The following is a 16,907-nucleotide window of genomic DNA, read 5'->3' on the forward strand; positions in this document are numbered from 1 at the left end:
AATCAATGTTGTCCACAACGTCCTTGCAGGTGTGTCAGGCTCCTCACCTTCACCATATAGAGCAAACTTTCTCTATGACTATTACAACAGGAACAGAAACCTTCCTAACTAGATAAAGACTGGATCAGAACGGCTGCTGTCTGTGACTCACCTACGTTTCAATCGCCAGACAAAGTCCAAAACAGAAACAACCAATCAGACGTTTCTGTTGTGGCACCATGTCCTATCTGAACGCTGCTGTGAGGCACAGGCCAGTGGGCACAGGACCAACAACTGAAATGCTAGCTATGCTAACAAACCGTCCTTCCACTTTCCACTCAGTGATGCATAAAAATAATTTCTGACTTCCATCAGTGGAGGTCAGACACCATCAGCTTCTAGAAGCATGAGGCTTTCAAACCAGTGGTGTAGTGGTGTCTTGGCAGGGTAGACTGTGGTACATGCAGGTCTAACTTTACATACGCACAACAACACCTCTGTTCCAAACAGGAAAGAAGGCAAATTTGAAGACAGGTTGTCAAAGGTGGAAATGAACTAATATATCAAAATGGTGCAGACTGTCCATTGTACCACAGCAGCTCTTTTGGTTCTGGTCCTCCATGGACTAATCAGCCCCTCAGTCAGACTAATCATGTTTAGGGCTGACAAGATGTGAAAGAGCTTTGTAGGCTTCGCCCCAGAATTGACCTCCTGACCTTTGTATAGTGCACCTATGCAGCAGAGTGTGGGAGTCACTGAACAGCCTTTCAAGACAAAGTAAAGCTTGAATGTTCATCACTGCCCTTGGAAATAGAAGAATGACAACAAATCTGTGTGAAGGATCTACTAAGTGGAAATTTTATGGAACTTGTCCCATCTTTAGTTGTCATGGAGATGGTTCAGTTGTTGACACATGACACAATTTCAACCATGTGATACATGGTCGGTGGACGACTGGAGGTCAAGGACACTTCAAATTTGACCAGAGACCATCTTTAAACAGAGACAGTGGTCACCATCTGCCCCCAAGTACAACCACCTGTTATCACATGACCAAAGTTCCATACTAAGTCACATGATAACAACTGAACCATCTCCATGACAACTGAGTGAACTCCATTAACTGATGAAGGCCATGAGATGTGGTTGAAAGTTCCAGATTACTTAAAAAAAAGTAGATTATGAAAACAATTTATACTGAATAAGTGTAGAAGCCAAGTTGGTATCTTAGATTTTTACACAGGCCTTGTTTGTACCTTTATTTGTTAAAATCATGTTTACTTCACATATACTGCACATAGTAACTAATCAACTATGATGGTTTTACTGGTGCAAAAGTTCCACTTGACAGCAACAAGTTGACTGGTCTGTGTTCAGTTGTGACTTTTTCTACAGAATTATTGAGCTGCTTTTTTTCCTGCTATCTAGTGGACAGAAATCAATACGTGCAGCTTTAATAAGCAACTGTCAGGTAATGGTGTTCCCATTTAAAACTTCAACTACAACTATAATCTTAAAGTCAGCATGAGAAAACCAACCTTTTTGTCTGATGTATTGTCCTGGTTGACAGCTTGTGTGTTTCAGTGCTTTCACACAGCCGTCCTCTGTGGAGTCCATACAGTAGAATCCCTCCAGTGGTTGACAAACTGTATTTGATGTTGATGTACATGATGTCTTTATCTGCAGACCAGAACCTGTCAACACATACAGAGGTTACATATGAGATACTAAACTTCTCTTCTGTTCAATCTACCAGACAGCAACAGCATGCTGATCTTTTTTCTGACTTACAGACAATCTTCAGTTTTTATGACATCTTTGGGAAATGTGAAACAATAGTTTCTCCCATTTATGAATTGATTAGAAAATATCTGCATAAATGAGGGCTGGAGAATAAAACCACCCGTACATATCACCCCGTGGAAATGTGATTTCTGTGAGGAGAGGTCGCTTCTAATATTACTGCAAGTCCCTCTGACACAAAATAGCTCACAGCTGTTTAAAATGACACCAAAGTCTCAGCTGATAACTTGCTCACAAAACCAAACAGAAAAAACTTACTTCCAAACAGAATTTGGAAGTAAGTAAGTAAGTAAGTTTAAGCAGTTATAATTAATGATATAATTAATATATATAAATTATAATGATGTAATAATGAGCTTAGTATAGTAATGTGCTTCAACAGTGAGCAGTATGCTCCACACAAAAGAAAAAAGTGATTATTGATCAATCTCAGATTAAACTGAGAAAACAAATACACAGATACAATCCTCTAATCATCATTTTCCTCATTGTTGTCATGTAGAAATTTAATGTTACAGTTTTATTGGGAAACTTGCTTGTTAGGCTCTAATTTCCACTGTGGAAGTTGTCTCAAGGCAGTAGACTCGTCATGCTGAGTCTCTGCATCTTCATAATGAAGCCGCCAACCAGACAGTTTATTCACTTCTTACAGCATTGACAGTGAGACTTGCAGTAAAAAAAACTTCTTACTGGCCTTAAATCAATACTAAGGCTTAAATATCTGCCAATAATATGAATATAAATCTACCTAAATCACAGTTTCCACAGGTAAAACACTGTTTAAGTCCAGTGGGATGATTCATGTAGGTTCCATCAATGCAGGGCAGACAGGATGTACTACTGATCTTTGTACAATCTGTTTCAACTCGACTTCCTGTGGAGAAGAAATAATTTATTATCATTATAATTATCATATTATTCACATTATATTTTGAATAATTGCTTTTCTCTCTCTGATCCCTCTTGTTCACCAGGTGACAAATATCGTACAAGCATTGTATCTTTCTGTAAATCATTCATGTCTGAATTAAGAAACAAGGAACATTTAGCTACGTAAAAGTCAGCTGTCAGAAAAAGCATCACTTTGTTTTACTGCTTATAAACAAGCAGTAAACTGTATTGATCAGCCAAGAAGTGATCAATTCTGTAAGTATCGTTGCTGCCAAACATCCTGCTTTTATGTTTCAGTTAGATTTTACCAGCAAGACATCTAGGACAGCATCCTCCTGCTGTTAGGTACTCTGCTGGATGACATGTGAGGATCTGTCCAATGAAGACTTTCAGTATTATTATCTGTGAAGAGTAAAAACAGTTTGACTGAACTGTTTTTGCTTGTGTTCAGGCTGTATGACAAGTGTCAAAGGTCACCTAGTAGGGTCTGGGGGCATGGCCCCTCCAGAATTTTTTATTTATTTATTTATTTTAAATGGTGCAATTTGGTGCATTCTGACCATGATTTTTATCTTGGCAAAGGCACCAAATAATGCATGAAAAGTATAAAATAAATCATTTTACCTTCAAAAAGTATGCTACTAATGAAGGAGTCTTATTTCTCTCCTTACTGAACAAAAAAAATATTTCTACTTATTTTAACTGCTGAACTATATTTTAGAGTAAAAATAACACAAATATCTGTGTTTTTTTGTATCTTTATCAACTTTAAAGGCAACAGAATCTACATCAATCAGTAAAAGAAAAATGTTAAAATTCTGTCACTATCATATTAACATGTGTGACTGCACACTGACAATCACTACTGCTTAACATTCCTCAGTCTTTCCATCAGATTCTGTTGCAGCTGATATGTATGAGATCAAATGTCAGATCACATGATGCCAGTGTCACATGACCAGATGTGTTTTTATGACGCACTTGACTTTTCTCTTTTCTGTTGATACAGAATAAAGTAAATGTGGATGACTGCTGGTTAAGATAGTTTCAACAACTAATTTAAGCTCAAGTGTATTTAGTGATCCTGACATACAGTAAATAATTGTTTAACTAACTAATTAACTAATTGACAACTAATTGATTTATAAAGGTGAACAGTGTTAACATAATTACTGACAGCATAACTTGAATCCCATCACAGCACTCAAATGCAGCATAATATAATTCCATTTTTTCTTGCCCAACAAATAAAACAATAAGCAAATATTTACAACAAATACGAAACAAACAATTTAAACGAAGAATTTATTTGATTTTTTTCTTGAGTATAAACCAGCTTGCGCATGTTCGTCACACTTTAAAAGTTTAAGCTCTCATGACACATTTCATTCAGTCATCTAGAAAAAAACAAAAATAGAAATGAAATCATCATGCTTGGTTTGTGTTCAGGGGCTGAGAGACATGAATAAGTCTAGTGAACCTGCAGTTTGAGGTGAATGTCAGTCAGTCTGTGGTGAAATGGTGGTTTATAATGAAGTCAGGTCACGTCAACAAGGGAAGCAACTGTGGTTACACCCAAATTCAAATAAACACGTCCCACATTTTTTTTCAATTTTAAGTGTTATTGAACCTACTCTGTATAGTTGCTGTGTTTTTATTAAATATTTTGTTATCGAAAACGTTGTCGAAGTGATGAAGTGCGGACTGGTGAACTTCCTTAAACTCCGTGTAACAGTTAAAACTGTAGTTTGTTGATTTTAGTGATAAATTCACTGATGAAGGCCACTAGATGTGGCTGAAAGCTCCAGATTACTTCAAAAAAGTCAACCTTATGTTAAGAACCAAATCATAGCATAGAGTTAATGAGGAGAGACTGTTGGGAGCTGCTACAGCAGAGTGAAAAGTTCACCACAGTCTTTCTTTCCTTTCAGGGTAAAAAAGAGCAGGTATGAAGATGATGTTTACACATCTGCAGCCGAAACACACCTGCAGTTGATCTAAAGGACAGACAGAGAAGGAAGGAAAGAGGTGGGGAGTTCTAGCTAATAGTGAGAAGCTAAGCTTCTGCTCCCACTCATGTATTCCAGTCACCCTGTAGCTGCCACACTGGAAACTCTCAGACAGTTTTATGTTGGACAAATCTTGAAAACACAAACTCATTTCATCTTCACACCATTTCTCAGGAGCAATTTATACTGAATAAGTGTAGAAGCCAAGATAGTATCTTAGGTTTTTACACAGGCCTTGCTTGTACCTTTATTTGTTAAAATCATGTTTACTTTACATATACTGCACATAGTCACTAATCAACTACGTTGATTTTACTGGTGCTCCCGGCCTGAAAAGTGAAGCCAATAAGGAAGTGCCTTATACCTGCATTCTTTCTAATGGCCAGCAGGGGGCGATTCCACTGGCTGCAAAAAGTCCGATTGTATGGAAGTCTATGAGAAAATGACCCTACTTCTCACTTGATTTATTACCTCAGTAAACACTTTCCTAACAATTTTATGGTCTCAATCACTAGTGTCAAGTCTTCTTCATTACAGCATGATGAGTATGTTTTGTTGGCAATCCATCATCCATCTATCTATCTTTCAGATTTTAGAGAAGCAACTCTACCGGTTTGTCCTCCTCTTGTCACTATGAATTCTTTTCCAGGAGTCTGCAGTTTGTCATTATTTATACATTAAAAGTCAGTGTTCAGCACTTCACCTTGTCAATAATCCCCTGACCGCCCCAAACCAGCCTCGTTACGTCACACTGGTATCAGAGAGGTGTAAATGCAAGATAAACTCCTCAATCTGCCTCAATGTTTAAAAACAGCTGTTTTAAAATCATCAGCTTTTATAGTATAGACTTTACTGAACAAAATAACACAAAATCTTTTCTGTTTATACAGAATAACTCGAACGAACTCGAATCCCATCATTCCCACAGCACTTAAATAAAGCATATAATAATTTCCGTTTTTCTTGTCCAACAAATAAAGCAATAAGCAAATATTTACAACAAATACGAAACAAACAATTCAAACAAAGAATTTGTTTTTTTTTCCCTCGAGAGAATCAGCACACGCATTTTAGACAGTGTCATCTCACAACACATTTCATGCAATCTTGTAGAAAAAACAATCCTCATGGTTTGTGTTTAGGAGCTGAGTGACATAAATGAGCCAAGTGACCCTGCAGTATGAGATGAATATCAGTCAGTCTGTGGTGAAATATGGTTCATAATGGAGTCATGTGAAGTCAACAAAAGAGAAGCAACTATATGGTTTCATCCCAATTCAAATAAACACATCCTATATTTTTTTCAAGATTAAGTATTATTGAACCCATTTTGTACAGCTGCTGTGTTAAATATGTAGTTATCGACAATAGGATGACTGACGAAGTGCGGACTGGTGAACTTCCTTAAACTGCGTGTGACAGTTGAAACTGTAGTTTATTTTTAGCGATAAATGTTAGTTTGGTACCTTCATGGCACATCAGTCAACACTGTCCGTCACATGTGGTTTAACTTTACTCCTTTACTCGAACACATTATTGTACCGTGAAAGTGGCGACACCATGTGGAATAAACAGCTGAGGACTGTTGTCGTACTTCATGTGTCGTATTTAGTGATAAAACGGCGTCAGATTCCTCCAGAAAAGACGGAGCTCAGAATTATCAGACAAATTCAACTAATCTGTGACACTTACCAGAAACAGCAACGACGAAAACATGATGTCACACGTTAACTCCTTGCTTCATATAGTCTTGAGCCCTTTAGTTCAATGTTTTTTTGTTAAACAAACTATTCAGAACAAAAGTTCTTCTGCAGGAAATCAATATCAGTCAGCGGGAGGCGGAGCTGATATTTACAGCAGATTTCAGCCCTCACTCTGTTCGACTGAGCACTAGTCAGTGAGTTTAACAAAAGATAATCAGATAATGACAAATGATCTACATCCTGAAATTAAAGATGTTCTGAAGAACACTGAGGAACAGTGTTGTGAATCAATGGAGCCTCAAAATTGGCCAAATAAAGACAGATCAGTAGTTTCATTATACACAGAATGTTTATAAAATTCATCAGGAAATCACAATAAAGTCACATGATTTATTTCCATTGCTGTCCTGAAGTCTAACAGACAGTCGGGAGAAAGGAGTGACATGAATATATACAATTTTACACAAATACAACACAATAAAAACATAAAAAATTACACAATCATGAAAATAATAAAAACTACACAGGTACAGACACCTGTCCTAAAAAAGATGTTTCACTATGTGAACTTACTCAGGATCCTTTGGTTCACCTCTTTTTTAAAACTATTCAGATAATTAGCAGGTTTAATGTTGCTCTGCTCCTACATCAACCATTTAGACTCTACAGGAAAGATGTGACTGTATCCATCCCATAAGGCCTCTCTATTAAAACCTACTGCCTTTAGTTTCTACATTAATATCTGGTGATTCACTGTGTCGGAGGCTTTTTGCAGGTTGAGCATCAATACTTTCCACTGTCAACTTCCTTTTTAATGAGGTTGGTTAAATAAATCATGTAAGTCTCATTTGTGTAAGACTGTTTAAAACCTGACTGATAATCATATCAAATATTAAACTGGTTGACATATTTCAAAATCTGTTCATAAAAGGCTCTTTCCAGGATTTTACTGAAAAGTTCTCTGCAACCATAACTTTATATAGCTTATATAGATTGATATTCATGTTTATATTTAAGCTTTTCCTTGGTCCCTAATGACTTGAGGGTTGTTCACAACTTTTTTGAATTATTTTTCTATTCTTCTGCCTTTGTCCTAAAGTCAGACTTCTTGGCTTCGTCTACCATTCTTTGCACTTTATTTCTAAGATTTTTGTATTTAATATAAAAATCTGGCACTTTATTTCTTCTATGATCTTTTATTACTATAATTCTCAAATAAATAGTGTCTAGAATCTTTATTTATCCAATGTTGAGTTCTCAGTTTAATCTTCACCTCTTTTAATGGAGCAATTTTATCTAAAACCTGAAGAAAATGACTCTGGAAGTGATTCAGTGCTTTAACTACATCACAACTATCCATACTGTTACACCGATCCATGTTCTTAAGCATATTCTTGAATTTATCAATATCATACCTTCTAAGGGTTTTACTTTTAATAGAATTGTGACAGTTCATTGGGGTCGTCCTAACTTTCCTTGTACAGTAGGTTAAAAAATGATCAGTGATTCCATAAACAATGACACCAATATGAGAGATTTGGCATTTGTCTGATACCATAATAAGATCAAAAGCAGTTTGACTGTGTTCACTAATTCTAGTAGGATCATTTATCAATTGTGTGAGACCAAATGTCTTCAGGAAGTTTAACAGTGCATTATGTAGTGAACCATTTTCATTCAAAATATCAATATTCACATCATCTAGTAAAATTACAACAAAGTTTCTCTGGTCAGGAGTTCTATATAAAGCACCAGTCAGTATCGGTTCAGTAAGTAAAATATCAATCAAAGCTGCTTCAAGCTTATCATTATTTAAATCAGCTCTTGCATTAAATTCTATATTCAATCTCACATATATACTTCCTCCTCCTCCTCCTCTTCGTCTCCCTCTGTCCTTATGAATGATTGAAAAGTTTTCAATTTCCACATCAGTGCCTCTGATGGAGTCTATCCAGGTTTCAGTAAAGCACAATATAGTGTCATTACCTTTACATGCAAGTACACAGATTTCATCTGTCTTTGGTCGTAGGCTGCAAACATTTAGGTGCAAACAGTGCAGATCCTTAGACGTGAAGGCAGGAATCTGCACTTCAGCCAAGTCCAAGGTCTTCTCTGTGCCAGCTGCTAGCAGCGGTCCCTGTAGCGTCTCCTCTGGTGTGTGTTTGAGGGCTTTATGCCTTTCCATGAAGAAATTAATAGTTTCACAACACCCGACAGTCAGCCTACAGCATTCATATAAAATGTCATTACTGTCAGCTGAACTGTGGTATGTAGGAGAATCATGAAGGATCCCAACCATCCTGATAACAGCCTTTTCTCCCTGCTGCAGTTGGGAAGAAAGTATCAGATACAGCAGGCCAGAACTGAGAGGCTACCTCAGGCCACCAGGATCTTAGAGGCCACTGCTTGAGACTCTGAAAAGACATCACAGGGTGTAGCTCAGCCAGACAGTCATCAGTCAATGTACATTTCAAGAGAAAACACACTGCTGTCTTACCTGATACTGTTTAGCATCTGGTTAGTCTCTCTCAGCTTCCATCTCCAGTTTCCTTTTTGATGAAATATTAAGAGATTAATGACATGATTTAATTAATTAAATAAACTGAGCTTTATCATCTACTTAAGTACATTCATTACAGTGTTAAAAAGAGACAACAAACATACCTCTATGGAAATGTCTGCATTTTCCTTTTTTTCTATAATAAAACAATGAAAAAAGTCTTAATCAACAATGTCATGACCTGTCAGAAAGTATCATCCATCAAAACTATGATAATGTTTGTATTGTCTAAATACAAATAAATAGCAACAAATTTTACCTGATACTATATGGCATCCAGGTAGCATCTCTGACCTTTCTCCATTTGTATTTTCCTTTTTGGTGAAATATTAAAAGAGTTTAATGACATAATTTAATTAATTAAATAAACTGAGCTTTATCATCTACTTAAGTACATTCATTACAGTGTTAAAAAGAGACAACAAACATACCTCTATGGGAATGTCTGCATTTTCCTTTTCTTCTATAATAAAACAATGAAAAAAGTCTTAATCAACAATGTCATGACCTGTCAGAAAGTATCATCCATCAAAACTATGATAATGTTTGTATTGTCTAAATACAAATAGCAACAAATCTTACCTGATTTCTTCTTTATGATAAAGCAAACTAATCCAGCTATGACAATTAATAAAACAGGCCCTACAATCACACAGATCACAATTATTGTCCCCTTTGAACTTTGTTTTCCACATTCAGCATCAGCTGAATCAGTTCCTGGTTTGATCAGCTGAAGCTTTAGTGATTCACATCTGGAATGACAGAGGGACATTTTTACAGGAACATTTATAGATTCCACTAATTCATTGCTGTTGTTAGAAACCAGCTGTGTCCACGGCTGATGTCAAGCTTCACTTACTGTGTGTGTGGTTGACAAGATGTAAATGTCCCATCTGAAAATGTTCCGCCACTGCAGTCAGTGCACTCAGTGTCCCTGAGAGCTGTTCCTGCACAAATACAAATATACACATTGAAACTACTTCACTTTACATATTATGAAGTCATCAGTGTTATATGACATCATCACTGTCATCACATCTGTCTGATTTCATTTCAGTGAAGCTGAAGCTGACACTTGAAAATCACACATCCAATAATAGTCCTTTGTTTAATAATGATTGTTGACAAGTTTTTATATTTCACCATCTTGTCATTCTTGAGCAACGATGGAATCAGATTCATAACCAAACTACTGTTTGAGAGAAAACTACAATGATCCAAATGTCATCAGCTTCACTGCTTCATGCAAATACTTGAATCTTGAAAACACAAACTCATTTCATCTTCACACCATTTCTCAGGAGCAATTTATACTGAATAAGTGTAGAAGCCAAGATAGTATCTTAGGTTTTTACACAGGCCTTGATTGTACCTTTATTTGTTAAAATCATGTTTACTTCACATATACTGCACATAGTCACTAATCAACTACGATGGTTTTACTGGTGCAAAAGTTCCATTTAACAGCAACAAGTTGACTGGTCTGTGTTCAGTTGTGACTTTTTCTACAGACTTATTGAGCTGCTTTTTTCCTGCTATCTAGTGGACAGAAATCAATACGTGCAGCTTTAATAAGCAACTTGTTTGTCAGGTCATGGTGTTCCCATTTAAAACTTCAACTACAACTATAATCTTAAAGTCAGCATGAGAAAACCAACCTTTTTGTCTGATGTATTGTCCTGGTTGACAGCTTGTGTGTTTCAGTGCTTTCATACAGCCGTCCTCTGTGGAGTCCATACAGTAGAATCCCTCCAGTGGTTGACAAACTGTATTTGATGTTGATGTACATGATGTCTTTATCTGCAGACCAGAACCTGTCAACACATACAGAGGTTACATATGAGATACTAAACTTCTCTTCTGTTAAATCTACTAGACAGCAACAGCATGCTGATCTTTTTTCTGACTTCAAGACAATCTTCAGTTTTTATGACATCTTTGGGAAATGTGAAACAATAGTTTCTCCCATTTATGAATTCATGAGAAAATATCTGCATAAATGAGGGCTGGAGAATAAAACCACCCGTACATATCACCCCGTGGAAATGTGATTTCTGTGAGGAGAAGTCGCTTCTAATATTACTGCAAGTCCCTCTGACACAAAATAGCTTACACTAGCTTACACAATTATATATATTAATTATTTATAATTATATAAATGATTATACATAATTAATAATTAATTAAGCAGTGATGCTTCAATAGAGGGCAGTATACTCTACACAAAAGAAAAAAATGATTATTGATCAATCTCAGATTAAACTGAGAAAACAACAGCACAGATACAATCCTCTAATCATCATTTTCCTCATTGTTGTCATGTAGAAATTTAATGTTACAGTTTTATTGGGAAACTTGCTTGTTAGGCTCTAATTTCCACTGTGGAAGTTGTCTCAAGGCAGTAGACTCGTCATGCTGAGTCTCTGCATCTTCATAATGAAGCCGCCAACCAGACAGTTTATTTACTTCTTACAGCATTGACAGTGAGACTTGCAGTAAAAAACCTTCTTACTGGCCTTAAATTGATACTAAGGCTTAAATATCTGTCAATAATATGAATATAAATCTACCTGAATCACAGTTTCCACAGGTTAAACAATATTTAAGTCCAGTGGGATGATTCATGTAGGTTCCATCAGTGCAGGGCAGACAGGATGTGCTTCTGAACTCTGTACAATCTGTTTTAACTCGACTTCCTGTGGAGAAGAAACAATTTATTATCATTATAATTATCATATTATTCACCTTATATTCTAAATAATTGCTTTTCTCTCTCTGATCCCTCTTGTTCACCAGGTGACAAATATCGTACAAGCATTGTATCTTTCTGTAAATGTTCTGTCATGTCTGAATTAAGAAACAAGGAACATTTAGCTACGTAAAAGTCAGCTGTCAGAAAAAGCATCACTTTGTTTTACTGCTTATAAACAAGCAGTAAACTGTATTGATCAGCCCAGAAGTGATCAATTCTGTAAGTATCGTTGCTGGCAAACATCCTGCTTTTATGTTTCAGTTAGATCTTACCAGCAAGACATCTGGGACAGCATCCTCCCGCTGTTAGGTACTCTGCTGGATGACATGCAAGGATCTGTCCAATGAAGACTTTCAGTATTATTATCTGTGAAGAGTAAAAACAGTTTTTTGTCTCAGTGAAACCTGGTTGAAGTTAAGATATTGTTGAAAACTGTCCTGAATAACTTCCTGCTTTAAGCAGAGAAAGGCAGAATAAAAGACATGACATATACAAAAAAGAAAAGAAGAAATGGAGGAATAAAACATGTGATGGTGATAACTGAAAGTGAAGGGAAGGTCAGTGGAGGAGGATGTCAATGGAGGCAAGAAGAAGGAAGAGAGGACCTGAGGGGAGAAGATGACGGCCAGGTCAGACTGAAAAAAGAAGATGAAGATATTGTATAGTATTTATTGTGACAATGTACAGTATTAAATATAAATGTTAACATTTGATGCACTGCACCAGAGTTAGCTTAAAGCTAATTTTCATCTGCAGTCCATTACAATTAAAACATATAACGGCACAATAACAAACAGTACAAAGTAAAAGACACACAGGACACACATTAATACAAGATACAAAGCTACACACAATAACACATCACACACACCCACAATGTCAACCAGAAATTAATAATGTAAGCTTATCAAAAATATGAAGATGATGATGATTTCAGAAGACGACTGAACAGTAAAATGACCAAAGAACACTTTTTTCTTTCCACTTTATGACTAACTGATTTTTAACTTTAAACAATCATTTGTATCATTGACGTTTTATATTTTTATACTTCTGAGCAGTTTAATCAGCTAAAAAAAGCCAATTTCATTTTTTAGGTTTTTGGGGTTATTTGTACTTTCAAAAAGTGAAAAAAGTCCTTGATGTGAGACCAGTCCTACACTACTATATAACATAGTTACAATTACACATAATCATATGTCTTCAATAGCTTTAAATACATTTATAAACAGTTGTTATAAGTTGATATATAAATATCTTACAATTGTTCTTCATTATAAATGGTTTTAATCTCCAACCTAAAAAGGATTTGTACATGTGTGTAATCACTTCTTAAAGGTTATCACACTATACATGTATCCTAAACTATTATAAGGACATATTAGAGTCACCTCTGCTGTGGAGGATAAGTTCATCCGAGTCACCAGCCTCAGACATCGCAGGTTAACAGCAGCTCAGATTAGAGACCAGGTCAATGCCACACAGAGTTCTAGCAGCAGACACATCTCTAGAACAACTAGGAGACTAAGAGGAGACTGTGTGAATCAGGCCTTCATGGTAGAATAGCTGCTAGGAAACCACTGCTAAGGACAGGCAACAAGCAGAAGAGACTTGTTTGGGCCAAAGAGCACAAGGAATGGACATTAAACCAGTGGAAATCTGTGCTTTGGTCTGATGAGTCCAAATTTGAGATCTTTGGTTCCTAATATAAGCACATATTGATTATCACCTGTGCCTGATGTTCCTCAGCTATATAAGCTGGTGGATTCAGTCAGGTTCTCTTTCTCTGCCTGGGTGTATGGTTTGTGGTTTGGATTAGGTTTTTCCTTGTGTTCATTTTCATTGTTCACTACACTTCACTGTACACTCATCCAAACACTCAAAACACTACTGATGTTACTGATTTACAAACTTTATATTGTCATTGGTTGATTTATATTTTGTTAAATAAATCTTAAAAGTGTTGTCCTCTCCTCTTAGTTCGCCCCGTGAGCTGTGTCACTATGAATTATTTTCCAGGAGTCTGCAGTTTGTTAATATTTATACAGAAAAGTCAGTGTTCAGCACTTCACCTTGCCATTTATCCCCTGACCGCCCCAAACCAGCCTCGTTACGTCACACACACTACGCATTTGTTGAATAAATAATAATATATAATGACGTAGCGAATGTTTAACTCACATGACTGATCAGCTGTTTCCGCTCTCAGTGTCTCCAGATAGCATGAAGCACGGCCAACATTAGCTGACATGACATAACAATTACAACTCGCCCAACTGAAACAAATTCCTGAAGACCTCTCTCCATTTTTCTCTTGTCAAGACAATATAACCATGGATGTATAGTAAGAGCTGGATAGGACACCGCCGCTCAGCCTTGCAGTCAATTTTTCCCAGTCTACTTCTACTCTGTTTACTGGTGGATTATTAAGCCTATACCACCATCTCCTGATGAAACTATGTGTCTCGTAGTCTAGTTTATTTGCTTCAAACCAGTTGATGAAAATGTACCTAATTTGCATTTTCCTTTTTGCGACATTTTAAAAGTTGATTTAAAATTCTCTTGTGAATCTAAAGGAAACACAGTTATTAAAGGAAAAAAGTTCACTTTCATATTAACATATGTGACACATGTGCACACTGTCTCTTATTCCGACTGATAATCACTCCTCTTATTTATACTCTTATCGGTTCTTTTTCATTACTAAAAAATTGCTTTTTTAAAAAATATATTATTTTAAAAAAGAAAAAAATCAGAACAGGATTTATTTATATTTTAAATGTAACTAAACATTGTTTCTAGAGCAGCAACAGTAATATACAGCAAAGTCACTTTATAAACTCAATAATAAAGGTAAACAAATAGTGCATGCATCACTAGTCTGTAACCTGATAGAATCTATTTTATTTCCACAGGATGTGACTGCGTACAAGTGTGAGGTACACACCAAACCACAAGACTATGTGTCAAGAGGAAATGAAAGAACAGTTGCAGCAGAAAAAGCAGCTACACAAGCTCCCAATTCTGTGACACAAATGTCTTGTAATGTTTCTTAATCTACAAAAAAGTGAAAACTGTGCAAAAATGTTTGTTTTCTTATCTTATAAGATTGACACATGGGAAGAAGGACCAACACAGACAAAAAGTTTGTCCAAAAAAAAAAAAAGCCTAGTGTTGATAAAATGTCAGATTACTGAGGGATTGATTTGAAATCATCCTCAGAGCAGAGGAGCAGTAGAGCAAGAGAATGGCACTATCAAAAACTAACTAGCTGAAGTGTACGAAGAAGCACGGCTCGATTGGGTAAAAGTCCTCCCCTTACTGCTAATGAGTATGAGGGGACAAGGCAAATCTAAAACAGGTTTGTCAGATGATCACTGGAGATAATCACTGGAGACCCACGGACACAGGGATGTCTTCTCCTGGGCAGTTACAGCCCCTCAGGGGGGAAGAGTTTGATGATACTGTGCTAAACTACTGTATTAACCTCTCCAACTCTCTAAAGTCTGTCCATACTCAGGTGAAAGCAGCACTGCCAGCTCCCCTGCACTATCTGCAGTCAGGTGACTGGGTGGTGGTTAAGAACTGCAAACAGCAGAACTAGTGAAAACCACGCAGGACCAGTCCACTCCAGGTCCTACTGGTAACAAACTCTGCAGTGAAGATAGCAGAAAGAGCCACGTGGATCCACGCCAGCCATTGCAAAAGTAAAGTGAAAGCTTTCCAAAGCTGTTTTGCTTTCATAAATGAAGCATCATCATGTGTTAAATCATGTGTTCTAAATTTTGATGGCAAGATTTTCATTTTTACTGCAAATGTATATCGGTTCTTCATATCAGTTATTGGTCTCCTTGATTACTAATATTCGGTATCGACCCTGAAAAACCATATCAGTCGACCCCTAGTGAATGCAGCATTCAGATTGTACTTAATGTGTTTGTGTAGATCTGTGTCAGTCCCCCAGATGGACAAAAAGATGTGAACTTAAACAACACAGTAAATTAAAGAGTGAGATGTGAGTATAATTGAAAGTGTAGACTACTTGAATTCTGGTGGAATTATAACTTGCATATGTATCAGGTCTCATTAGAGAGTAGTTTGAAAACATTATTAATATTACTAATATGTAATGCAGCTGATTTTGAGCTGTTGGATGTATCAGAGCTGTTCAACAACACATGACCCCCACCAGCCCCCCCTCCTTTTGTTATAAACTATTTTACCAACAAAGTTGCAGCTGTCAAAGGTTTTCTTCTCAAAGTCATCTTGTGGATCAAGTTGACAGTTTTGATGAGCTGAAGACATCATCTCACTGAGATTTGGGATGAAGAGAGACGTCACATCCAAATCTGAGGGACAGAATCTGGAAACAAAAAGAAAACATATAAATACTGCACTAAACAGTAAGTAACCTGGTTACTGTGGGTAAGAGATTAAGAGTAACTGGGTTAACAAGTAGATTTCTACTGGAAAACCTCTGATTTCTAGTCAGGTTTAAACTATCTGCACATGAAAAGCTGCAGAAGTGATTTAAAGCAGGTTGAGCCTTTTTCTCTCCTTTGGTGAGATTAAACTGAACATTAAACTTTGGTTCATATTTCACATCACTTTCATTCTCAGAGGTTGAACTTCAGTCCTGTTTGTTTCCTATCAAAGCTCATTAAAACATATTACTGAGTCTTCAGAGACAAATGTCATTTATAAAAATGTTGGTATGTCTTGTTTCTTGTTACTGGATAGTGTATTGAGCTGAGCTCTTGGCATTGACCATTTGCATTAATACTCCTTACTTACTTACAGCGCAGCTCAGACTTGAGAGAACAGAAAGACTTTAAACAGTGTGAGTATCATAAGTGGAAGATGACGAATGATATCAGAAGTGACTAAAATTGAAACTGACAGATTTAAATAGTTGAACAGCAGGTTAAAGGTCATTTTAACTGTGTTAAAGTTTACAATGTTCTCTTACAAAACGTTATTAACAAAACCAATATAGGCAACAAGCAGCCAGACATCACAGCTTTAACAAAAGAAGTGTTATATTATATCCAGGATCAAAACCACGACTGTAATGTTACATTCATGTCGATTTAACGAGTCTTTATTAATTATATTACTGCATTATGTGCTGCTCCTCGCTGCTGGTACTGAACACAGACTGCTGGTGTACAAACAGTTTTCTAATATATTTTACGTACATGTTAGTAAAG

At 36.5% G+C, this 16,907-nt stretch overlaps 2 protein-coding genes across 4 annotated transcripts in view; both read right to left on the reverse strand.

Annotated features, from left to right (window-relative positions):
- The window catches only part of LOC122995622 (tumor necrosis factor receptor superfamily member 14-like), a 51,266-nt gene that overhangs the window by 2,302 nt on the left and 32,057 nt on the right, over positions 1-16,907 (reverse strand). The gene's annotated exons all lie outside the window — the stretch shown is intronic.
- Positions 1,537-16,054, reverse strand: LOC122995623 (tumor necrosis factor receptor superfamily member 14-like). Its single transcript, XM_044370944.1, has 12 exons — positions 15,921-16,054; positions 11,970-12,063; positions 11,516-11,641; positions 10,604-10,759; positions 9,805-9,892; positions 9,528-9,697; positions 9,377-9,408; positions 9,205-9,259; positions 9,050-9,081; positions 8,883-8,934; positions 8,372-8,799; positions 1,537-1,673 (listed from the first exon to the last, which is right to left on the reverse strand). The coding sequence occupies exons 1-10, from the start codon at positions 15,960-15,962 to the stop codon at positions 8,914-8,916; spliced, it is 816 nt and encodes a 271-aa protein (XP_044226879.1). The 5' UTR covers positions 15,963-16,054; the 3' UTR covers positions 1,537-1,673; positions 8,372-8,799; positions 8,883-8,913.

The sequence above is a fragment of the Thunnus albacares genome, chromosome 13 (genome assembly GCF_914725855.1).
Source record: "Thunnus albacares chromosome 13, fThuAlb1.1, whole genome shotgun sequence".
NCBI classification, from domain to species: Eukaryota; Metazoa; Chordata; class Actinopteri; order Scombriformes; family Scombridae; genus Thunnus; species Thunnus albacares.

Excerpts from the sequence above, each read along its gene's own strand:
- LOC122995623 (XM_044370944.1), bottom strand. The coding sequence starts at position 15,962 with ATGACTTTGAGAAGAAAACCTTTGACAGCTGCAACTTTGTTG. Across the intron at positions 9,893-10,603 it reads ACAATACATCAGACAAAAAG|GAACAGCTCTCAGGGACACT; the intron begins GTTGGTTTTCTC and ends GTATTTGTGCAG. Across the intron at positions 8,935-9,049 it reads ATGCAGACATTTCCATAGAG|GAAACTGGAGATGGAAGCTG; the intron begins GTATGTTTGTTG and ends TTCATCAAAAAG.